The sequence below is a fragment of the Epinephelus fuscoguttatus genome, linkage group LG22 (assembly GCF_011397635.1).
Source record: "Epinephelus fuscoguttatus linkage group LG22, E.fuscoguttatus.final_Chr_v1".
NCBI classification, from domain to species: Eukaryota; Metazoa; Chordata; class Actinopteri; order Perciformes; family Serranidae; genus Epinephelus; species Epinephelus fuscoguttatus.
Genome location: NC_064773.1, coordinates 19,318,645 through 19,329,827, shown reverse-complemented (window position 1 = coordinate 19,329,827; position 11,183 = coordinate 19,318,645). Strand labels below are relative to the sequence as shown.

Genomic DNA, 11,183 nt, shown 5'->3' with positions numbered 1-11,183 from the left:
CAGGGGTGTGGATGATGCTGTACTGACGCTGCTGCATGGGGCCTATACTCATCTCGAGAAGCCCAAGTCATTCATCAGACTGGTGTTTGTGGACTTCTCGAGCGCCTTTAACACTGTGCAACCTCACCTGATGGGACGTAAACTACTTCAGATGGACGTCAACCCGCACCTGATCCTCTGGATCCTCTCCTTCCTGACCGACAGACAACAGAGGGTCAGAGTCAATGGTCACCTCAGCTCATCCAAGTCTGTTTCCACAGGAGCCCCACAGGGCTCCGTAATTTCACCTGTCTTGTACACTCTGTACACTGATGACTGTAGAAGCACTAACCCAGGTATAACATACATTAAATATTCTGATGACACTGTGATCATGGACATCACAAACACACCAGGACAACTACAGTCTGAGATGGACATCTTTGCAGAGTGATGCAGGCATAACTGCCTTGACCTCAACTCTTCAAAAACTAAGGAAGTGGTTGTCGACTTCCGCAATAACCCCACCATCATCCCCACAATGTCAGTAAATAACCAGAGAGGGTTGAGTCATACAGATACCTCGGGACAATAATTGATCACAGACTCACCTTTAAATCAAATAGTAAAACCATCTTTTCCAAATGTCAGCAGCGTCTCTTCTTCTTGAGAAAGCTTCGCAGACTCCAGGTTCATCAGTCAGTCCTGACAGCTTTTTACAAATGCTTCATTGAATCTGTAATCACCTTCAACATATCAGCCTGGTTTGGTTCACTATCTAACATCCATCGCAACCTACTAAACAAAATCATAACAATGAGCAGTAAAATAATCGGACTGGAGCAGGAATCACTCATCAACATTTACAACAGAAGGGTTAAACTAAAAAGGTACACACATAGCCTCAGATATCACTCACACACTGCACAGCCACTACAGTCTGCTACCTTCAGGCCAGAGATACAGATCACTTGCATTCAGGACTAAGAGAGCCATGTCAAGCTTTGTACCCACATCCATCCGGCTCATGAATGCCTGACCTATGTGTGTATATGTGTATGTATGTGTACATGTAATTTGTATGTATATATACGTACATGGCTCATGAATGCCTGATTTATGTATGTACATGGTTGTTTACACAACTCCTTTAACTTGACCATGGATTGCTTTTATTTATTTATTTACTATCCATATTTTTAACAATTGTTTTTATCATTACCTATTCATCATGTACTCATTGTGCTGGCAAGCTTTCTTCTCTCCAATTTTTGACTGTTAATTGATGGTTGATTGTTGGTATTTGCTGAATGCATGCGGTATATTATGTTACGTTGCTGGTTATATGAACTGTACACGCACTGATGCTCTGCACAAATGAAGTTCCTAACGGATAAATAAAGTGCTTTGAATTGAATTGAATATTATTAACATATTAATTTATGTTGTGTAACGAAGCAACAGTTTATAATATTTTGGTACATTATAAGTTTTAGTCGGTGTAATTCAATTTAAATATTTTTGACTGCTGCAAAGTGCGTTAGGTTCTTATAGGTATTATAATTTAATTTATAATAATAATAATAATTTAATAATATAATGATTGCATTAGCGCTTGCAGTAAATGTTTAACATTTAATTGACTCATTCACGCCCCTGTGTCTCAGGGTAACTTTAGTTCCTACCTGCAGTTGTGTTGTTTTGACATTTTTAAGTGTAACACAGCGTTTGTTAACGATGCGAGTGCTGCACGGCCCCTTTAAGAAAAGTCACATGGCGGTCACATGACCCGGAAGTCGACTGAATTGTCTCAGCGTTGTTGTGTTTACATCAACAGCTCCTGTTTTGCATACCGCGTGCAGGTTCGGTGAGTGAATAAACAGGTGAAATATGATTATTTCTCTCCAATAAATATATATTCTTGTTTCAGATGCAGGTATGTGCTTTATAGTTTCTGTTACAGCGCGTGCAGGTCTCTCTGAGCTCAGTCGAGGCAGCATTAATGTGTAAGATACGGATATTACTGTAATTAAACGGGCTATTTGACATGTATAACACGTGTTTAAGGAGAAATAAAGCCCCTGTCATCTTGCTAAGCTTCCTGACATTACATTTTAAGATGTGCCTTAAATCTGATTGCCTTTTAGAGCAGGCTTATAACCTCATTATTCTCTGCTGCCGTCTAATGAACGGTTTTATTTTACATTCTCTGTCAGATTAACTCATAAAGTATAATTCTAAGTACACATAAATGACTTGCCTCAAGTGTGTGAATTAAGCTGTACAAATAAACACGCATTTTTTTTTTGTCTTAATTATCAGCTTATACATATTGTTAACATTTCATTTCTGTCCCCTTCAGGTACAGGACAAAGTGAAAACCCTGCAGTGTTTGGATGAAGTGACCATGAAGCAGGACAGTGATGCTGTGAACGTCCCCGCCTGCTTCATATCAAACCACGAAGGTTTCCTTGGAAGCATCAAAAACTTCATCAAAGACTTTGTGGTGACTGAGATAGACATCAGCGGACAGCGTGTGAACACAGCAGCAGCCACACACACACCAGACTGTGCCTCCCCAGATAGGAACTATGAAAGCAGTGCAGACTGTAAGTGGGACAATCACTCCTCAGTCTCACAGGACACTGATGTTTCAGCTGACTGCGGGTTAGATGTCACCATACCTAGCCCGGGCAGTTTTGATTTAAGTGTGATTTTAGGCCAGTCGGTCAGCGACGAGCTCGAGCAGTTCGTGTTGACTCTTAAAGAAGAGCCGACCAAGCAGGAGCTGTCTCTGGGATCCTTCGCCGACAAACACCACAGAGCCAATGTCCACCGGGCCGTCAGACACCGCTTCCCCTTCCTCATGACGGTCACGATTCAGCCCGAGATCAGGGTGAGGGAGGACCCAGACTACAGAGAGCTCTCCCGGCTGGTTACAGAGGATGAAGCAGAGGACTTCTTCAGGTTCATAGATGCCAAAGTGCGAGGCTCGTCCTATACATTTGGACCTGATGACAATAAGGAGCACAGGACGGCGGTCCACCACTTCCTGAGCAGGAGGTTCGGCAAACTGGTTGAGACTAAAAGCTTCACCGACCAGGGGACGACTGCAATCTCGGTTAGGCTGAGAGAGCAAGGGAGGCCAAAGAAGAGAACCGCAGAGGAACGTAAAGAAGAAGACGTTTACACTGGTAAAGTGCAGAATTAAAACTCTTAAATGACTGATTATTTTCTCAACTGGTAACTTGAAATTTCGGAAAATCAATCTTAAAATTGCCTGTTTATCCAACCAGTAGTTTAGAACCTAAAGTATTATCATGTAATACTAACCTAACACTAAACCAGCATAATATTCACATTTAAGAAGCTGAAGTTCTGGTAGGATCGTTAATAAAATGACGTCAACTAGTCCTTTCGGTGTTTTATCAGTTTTAATCACCTGGTCTGTTTGTTTTGTTACTCTGCGGATAATTCATCTCACATGAAAAACCTCCTGAACAATAAACACTAAAGGAATTCTAACTGGGAGATGTTTCAGCTGGTTGCAATCTGCAATCCTCACCACTAGAGGCCACTAAATCCCCCTAAATCTCACACACTGCTCCTTTAAAACCAAACAGAAACACAGCTGCGTGTGTGCTTGTCTTCTCTGTCAGCTTTCACTCTGCGTAAGGAGAACCTGGAGACTCTGGAGGCCATCAGCTACATGGCCGCAGCTCTCGGGGTCCTTCCGTCAGATTTTACCTACGCTGGGATCAAGGATAAGAGAGCCATCACCTACCAGTCCATGGTGGTCAAGAAGGTCTCAACTCAACGGTGGTTCTGCATTTATTTCATGGATTTTGATTCCCCTTTGAAGCTTGAAAATGAATTCCAAGAATCAACCGTTTATTTATTGATTGATTGATTTATTTATTTATTTGACGTTATTTATCACCAGGTTGAAAGAGAAAACAGCTGAGTTTGTGAAGAGAGGGATGTATCTGTCTCAGATCCGCTCCGTCAGCGAGCCTCTCCGACTCGGACGACTGCAGGGGAACCACTTTGACCTGGTGGTCCGTGACTTGAGACCACATGGGGCCAGTGACGCACACTCCTCTGGCGCAGACGCACACTCTCGGCTGGCAGCGCTGGTAAAGGAGGCAGTGGAGAATGTCAAGGTATTATTTCCAGCTTCAAACTCTTGTACTGAAATGTCAGACAGTCTGGATACACACAAGTATAGAAGCCCATTTCTGCCAGTGCAATGGTAAATGTTCGGATAGGCGAATATTAAAACATTTCCAGCCGACTACTTTCTCACAGTTTCAAGTCACGTCACAGATCTTGGTCGTTTCTAAACTGTACCTTTTATCTGGATTAAGGGTTTTAATCAACGAGCATGTTTGTTCATGCGAGGAAAAGACCTCTGCAGGTCATCTGGCTCCCGGTAAAAACCTTGCCAACAATGAACACTGAAGGAATTCTCACTTATAAACAAACTCAGCACCTCAAAACAAGCTGAGCTAGCATTAGCAGCAGTTCAGCTAGCAGCTCCTCCTGTCTGACCGCCAAAGAGCATCGGAGAAACATTGACTTTTAATGTAAAAGTGCTTTATTCGGTGTTTACCTGTTTTAATAATCGGGTCTGTTTGAAGGAGGAGGAGACCTCTGCGGTGAATGTGGCTCCTGAGGCTTTTACTACGAAGCGGGATTTGGGGTTAGCAAGGGAGTATCAGGATGAACTTTGTGTTTCCAGGACTACAAAGCTGCTTAATTTTTATGGGGATAAATCATTGTAGTAAACAGGGTGTCTACAGGTCCTGAAAAAGTCTTAAGTTTTCTTAATGTAAGGCCTTAACAGTCTTAAATTGTCTTAAATTCAGATTCGATGGGTCTTAGATATTTTCGGTCACATTGCCGTGAATATTTCTTCAGCCTGCGTTTTCATTGTAGGTTTGGTCTTAAATTTCATATGAGTTGTTATTAAAAAGGTCGTAAAAGGTCTTAAATTTAACTTGGTTATATCTGTAGACACCCAGAGTAACATATGCAGCATATACAGCTTACCTTCTACAGGACAGGTTAACTTCAGAAGATCGTATCACAATCTGTCAACATCCCGCACACTGATGAATCTGGACATGGACAAAAGCCCTGAGTGACACATAAAGAGTGTACGTTTTTTAGGTCCGTAGAATCATTTTATTGCTCAAGGCTTTTTATTTCCACTCTGACTTTAAAACAGAGCCTCTAACAAACAGAGGGATTGCTTCATATCTTACATCGTACATTTGCAAGTGGACGAAGAATCTCTTCTTTATTTTAATCTTAATGGGGAGACTTTTTACACATGTTTTCATTAACAAAATAATTTCAATTTTCAGTTATAGTGATAAAAAAAGTTTATTTAACCAAAAGTAACCTTTCTGTTTTCATTCCTTTCAGGGTCATTCTGACTGATAATAATGTATTGTACAGTCAAAATCTCACACCTTTGCAACCCTGGTTGGATCTCTTGATTATAAATGAAAGAAATGTTGAATGGTGGATGCCTGTTGTTTCCGTGTCACTCTTGTTGTTCAGTAGTACTTTAAACATGCTAGGGATTTTTCAAGCTAGCTCCGATACAGCCACCTGTTTGTTGCTCTCTGTAGGCCAGAGGTTTTGTCAACTACTATGGACCACAGAGGTTTGGGAGTGTGCAGAGCGTTCAGTCTGACCGTGTGGGGCTGGCGTTACTCAAAGAGGACATGGTAAGTGTCACAGACAATTAATATGTTCATGACCAGTTGTTTTAACCCTTCATAAGCGGCGTTATCGACTGCATGAAGCCTGAAACACCTCCAGAGGAAAGAAGAGTGTCATCTGTGTAAAATAAATCACATGCATTTCCTATCAGACTGCACAGTACGGTGTTGCTAACGTATGTTGGGGTGTGTGTTGCTGTGTGTGTGTCAGGTGAGTGCTGTGCGTCTCTTTTTTACTCCGGAGGACAGCAATGACCCTCAGAGCCACGCCAAGAGACACTTCCTCCAAACAGGTGAGAGCCAAGACAACACTGACCACTTTCATTTTGACGAAATATGAGCAAAGCTGATGTGAAAGTTGTTTCCCAAGAACTTATTAATACAGAGTTTGCAGGAAGTGTGAGTTTCTGTGGGTACCTTTTTGCTGTTGCTGCAATATTGCTGCAATATTACTGTAATGACACAGTTCCTCATTCAAAGAATCTGCTGAGACGCATCATGTTTTATCGATTTGAAAACAACGACTGCAAACTTAAGAGTTGCGATATTGTGAATCCTTAGCATCCTGGAATTTAACACGCCGGAAGTGTTTCGCTCTCTTTATCGCTCTCGTCTTTCCTGCCTCTCCCATAACCAGATAACGCCAAGGAGTCTTTGGCACTGATGCCGCTGTCGAAGGCCAGAGAGCGACTGATGCTTCGGGCCCTGAACCGCTACGGCACAGGTCCGGATGGTTGTGCCCAAGCCTGGCTCAGCCTGCCCCACAGCATGAGGGTCTTCTACCCACACGCCTACTGCAGCAGGTCAGCCACAGGGAAAATATCCCAGAACTTTCAAAATGAGATTCCTGTTCAGTTCAAGCACAAGCATGTTTACAACTTTAGCTCCAGTGCAGCATGTGCAAGATAAGGACGTTGCTCACGTGCACTTTGACAGAGATTGCTATTTATTTACATTCCACAGCGAGATTGTCTCATCCTGTTTCAGGGTTTAAGCTTGCCTCAGTTTGTGCATGTGTATGTACTTTCATTATTACATCTAAGTCACAAAGTTAGCATCTGATTTTAAGTTTTAAACACTACCGTAGTTCTGAAGACATTTCCAGAATCTTCAAAGACTCTTCTAACTCTCTGGATAAATAAATATACTGTTTGTTAGTGATGATTGTGCCGATCTGTTTGTCAGAGTGTGGAACGAAGCGGTGGCACACAGGCTGACGACTCTGGGCCACAGGGCCAGGCGAGGAGACCTTGTGTGGGCGCAGGAAGACGCTGGAGAAACCAGCTTGCCTCAGGTAAGAGTGTGATCTGTTTTTGGGATAGTCCAGAACAGATCAGCAACAACAGATAACTACAGCAAGCAAAACTAAGCATTTATGCCTTGACAGCTTCTCCCCAACAGTCGTGACAGTGGTCTTAAAAGCTGAAATCTGGTGTGATCAAATGAACCAAACACTCATTTTTGAGTTCTCCATTATTATCCTGTGAGTTTGAGAAGATAAAACAATTTTTTATTTTTTGATGAATTATCGTTATCTTGAGAAACTGGCTTTTTTTCTCAAGAATCAACGTAAATTAGCCCATTATCATGTGAAATCAAACTCTGTTTTCTAGAGAATATAATTCCGAGATAACGGCGTAAAGAAAAATGCAAGCATGGCTGTACTCCACTTCCATAGTGGTAAACCCAGAATCTAAAACATAACAGTGACATGATGTGAGAGCTTGGGGTTAACCTTATCTGCCTTATCTAACCTTATCTGTATTTATCACAGAGAAATACACTCACTGGCCACTTTATTAGGTACACCTGTTCAACTGTTCATTAACACTAACAGTTAATCAGCCAATCACGTGGCAGCAACTCAATGCATTTAGGCATGTAGACATGGTGAAGACAACCTGCTGAAGTTCAAACCGAGCATCAGAATGGGGAAGAAAGGTGATTGAAGTGACTTTGAATGTGGCATGGTTGTTGGTGCCAGACGGGCTGGTCTGAGTGTTTCAGAAACTCCTGATCTACTGGGATTTTCACACACAGCCATCTCTAGGGTTTACAGAGGATGGTCCCAAAAAGAGGAAACATCCAGTGAGCGGCAGTTCTCTGGGTGAAAATGCCTTGTTGATGCCAGAGATCAGAGGAGAATGACCAGACTGGTTCAAGATGATAGAAAGGCAACAGAAACTCAAATAACCACTCGTTACAACCAAGGTCTGCAGAAGACCATCTCTGAACCAACAACACATCCAACCTTGAAGCAGATGAGCTACAGCAGCAGAAGACCACACCAGGTGCCACTCCTGTCAGCTAACAACAGGAAACTGAGGCTACAGTTCACACAGGCTCACCAAAACTGGACAATAGAAGATTGGAAAATGTTACCTGGTCTGATGAGTCTGGATTTCTGCTGCGACATTCAGATGGTAGGGTCAGAGTTTGGCGTCATGGATCCATCCTGCCTTATATCAACGGTTCAGGCTGCTGGTGGTGGTGTAATGGTGTGGGGGATATTTTCTTGGCACACTTTGGGCCCCTTAGTACCAACTGAGCATGGTTTAAACACCACAGCCTACCTGAGTATTGTTGCTGACCGTGTCCATCCCTTTATGACCACAGTGTACCCATCTTCTGATGGCTACTTCCAGCAGGATAACGCACCATGTCACAAAGCTCAAATCATCTCAAACTGGTTTCTTGAACATGACAATGAGTTCACTGTACTCCAATGGCCTCCACAGTCACCAGATCTCAATCCAATAGAGCACCTTTGGGATGTGGTGGAATGGGAGATTCACATCATGGATGTGCAGCTGACAAATCTGCAGCAACTGTGTGATGCTATCATGTCAATATGGACCAAAATCTGTGAGGAATGTTTCCAGCACCTTGTTGAATCAATGACACCAAGAATTAAGGCAGCTCTGAAGGCAAAGGGGTCCAACCTGGTACTTGCAAGGTGTACCTTATAAAGTGGCTGGTGAGCGTATATCCGATACAAAGGTAAACATCTAAGGTGTCTGCGTATAAATCAGCCGAGGGAATTAGTACTTACAACTTTAATGTCTTCCAAAGGTCCAGTTTGGTATTTCACACTCTTGAGCGAAGTTCAAACTCCGTACCAAGTCCAAAAATAAAAAGCCTTGGGGGGTAATTGTCCGAAGACTCATGAATCGTCTTGACCAATAGGGGAAAAGCCCTTCTCCTCTCCCTGGGCCTGGGGACTTAATAGGTTTCATAATCATCTTGTCCCCCAATAGAATAGCTCAAGGACATTTCAGCAGTAAACAGGGTTATTTAAGGACACAGTCTTTTTTTAGGGATTGTACTTGTAACCTCCTGATTGCAGGACTCTCTAAACATTTTGCACACCATGCCAGTGCTCCTGACATTTTCTTTGATTTTCCAGATCCATGTGGTGACGGACCAAGAGGAGCAAGATGGAGTGTACACACTGGGACATGTATGTTGTTTACTGACATACTTTGACTTTAAAAGCTTCTCTCTCTGCTGTTTTCACAACTGTTGCTGCTGTGTTTTCATTCTCCCGTCAGGTGTTACTGCCGATGCCTGGGAACACTGTGAAGTATCCAGAAAACACCATGGGGACTTGGTTCCAGGAGAGACTCGCCAGAGACGGACTGGGCGACTGTCGTTTCAGAGTCAGCAGCCTCAAACTAAATCTGCCTGGCTGCTACCGCTCCCTGCTGGCCTCACCACGCAACCTCAGCTACCAGCTGCAGAGAGCAGCCTGCGGGGAGGGAGGAGGAGGAGGAGGAGGAGGAGAGGTGACAGGAAACAGCAGTAGAAACAGTGACCTTGAGCTGAACGGCACGACAGTAGAGGGGAAGCAGGACTCGCTTACTCTCACGTTAAACTTTGACCTGGACTCCTCCTGCTACGCCACCATCTGCCTCAGAGAGATCATGAAGTGTGACCCCTAGAGGTCAGGGGACATTGCTCTGTTGTATTTCTACATACTTTGCTGAAGAGAAGGATTTTTCTTGTTTTTAGTTTTTGTAACTCATCATTGTGATACGTTATTAGTTGCCTTTTGGTTTGTTGTTGAAGTAATGAGCATAAGGTTGTGTTTATAAATAGAAAAATAAGCATAATGTGCAGTTGATAAAACGAACAAATCTAAATGTAAAACCCTGTAAACCGTATTTGTGTTTTGTGCCACGAATAAAAGTTTTAGAAACAAGTGTACTTTTCTTTGTTTTTTGAACTCTCTGCACTTTGATTTTAAAAACACTCACTTGGTACAGGCACCCCTGCCACATTTGGATAAATCTGCCATTTCTCATAACTTTAAGTTTTACAAATATGAAAAAATAGCCGTAGTTAAAGAAGCTGATTTTCAGAGCGATACTACAGCAGCAAACAAATTCTTGAAAATCAAGGTTTCTGAAGACTGTAAATGCGATTTTACATCCAAGGTATGGGACAACTCTAACTTAAAGCTCTTGTATGAAACATTCAGAGCGTTAATACAGCAGCAAACAGCTATTTGCTATGTAAGGATAAAGAGGAGTAAGGGCATCCTGAGCAGAGAACGAAGCCACGCCATCTCAGTGTGTGTTGAAATCTGAGCTTCTCTATAGTTTGTTTTGGCAGCCAGTCTGGCCACGCATGCATGTGAGTCCCTGTTTGAGTATCTCACCAGCTAGCTAATCTTCACTGTTCTGCGCTGCGGTCATTTGGCGGTGGTTCCTGATAACACCATCCTGACCTGTGCCGTTAGATGCTAGCCACCGGCTCAGCCACCTCCATGTTGGACTGAGAGCAGGCAATCCCATGCTGTGTCTCAAAATCGCGTACTTCTGTACTTACACTTAATATTTTGAGTGCAGAAGTGCATTCACACTGAGAAGTATGAAAAAATGCAGTGCACTATGAGTACCCGGATGGTGCACTCAAAACGGTCAAGAAGTTGAGTGTAGAACTATGGGCACTTCTCGCCCTCAGTGGTCGCCATCTTATGTATCAGAAGGGGAGGGACCACTTTTTAAACTGGAAATAGCGGCTGAGGAATGTGCGACCGTGAACGTCATTGCATTGTACAATTCACGTGTTTTTTGCACTAAACACCACTATACTGTTGTCGGGTATAAGCCAGCAGTATGTTTGTTGGGTTAATTTAGCAGTCTGTAATGATTTGGCACCGCGAACGATAACGCGAATGCTAATGCTAGTTTGCTAACTAGCTAATTTGCGGTCGTCATTTCCGGTAAGTGCACAACTGCCGTGTTTGGTTTGAGACAACACTACCCTGTCGAAATTTGCGCACTACGCCAATGAGTACATAGTGCACAACTCCAGTGTTTTGACTAATGGAGCCATCACATAAAATGGCCTGCCAACATGATTTGCGAATTCCAAGTTCATTCAAGAGGCAAAAAATAAATAAATAAAAGAAATCCGGAAGACATGCCCATTCTTCTAACTATATTTATAGATGTAGTTACACATTCT

General features: G+C 42.9%; 1 protein-coding gene across 2 annotated transcripts; it reads left to right on the top strand.

The window, feature by feature from the left end:
- Positions 1–1,762: 1,762 nt before the first annotated feature.
- Positions 1,763–9,912, top strand: pus7l (pseudouridine synthase 7 like). Of its 2 annotated transcripts, none has more exons than XM_049566338.1 (10): positions 1,763–1,846; positions 2,342–3,173; positions 3,639–3,798; positions 3,923–4,142; positions 5,619–5,717; positions 5,923–6,004; positions 6,349–6,514; positions 6,897–7,005; positions 9,118–9,171; positions 9,263–9,912. In XM_049566338.1, the coding sequence occupies exons 2-10, from the start codon at positions 2,387–2,389 to the stop codon at positions 9,650–9,652; spliced, it is 2,067 nt and encodes a 688-aa protein (XP_049422295.1). In that variant the 5' UTR covers positions 1,763–1,846; positions 2,342–2,386; the 3' UTR covers positions 9,653–9,912. The 2 variants fall into 2 exon arrangements, with proteins under 2 accessions (XP_049422295.1, XP_049422294.1); XM_049566337.1 differs by having other exon boundaries at positions 1,764–1,862.
- The last annotated feature ends 1,271 nt before the right edge of the window (positions 9,913–11,183 follow it).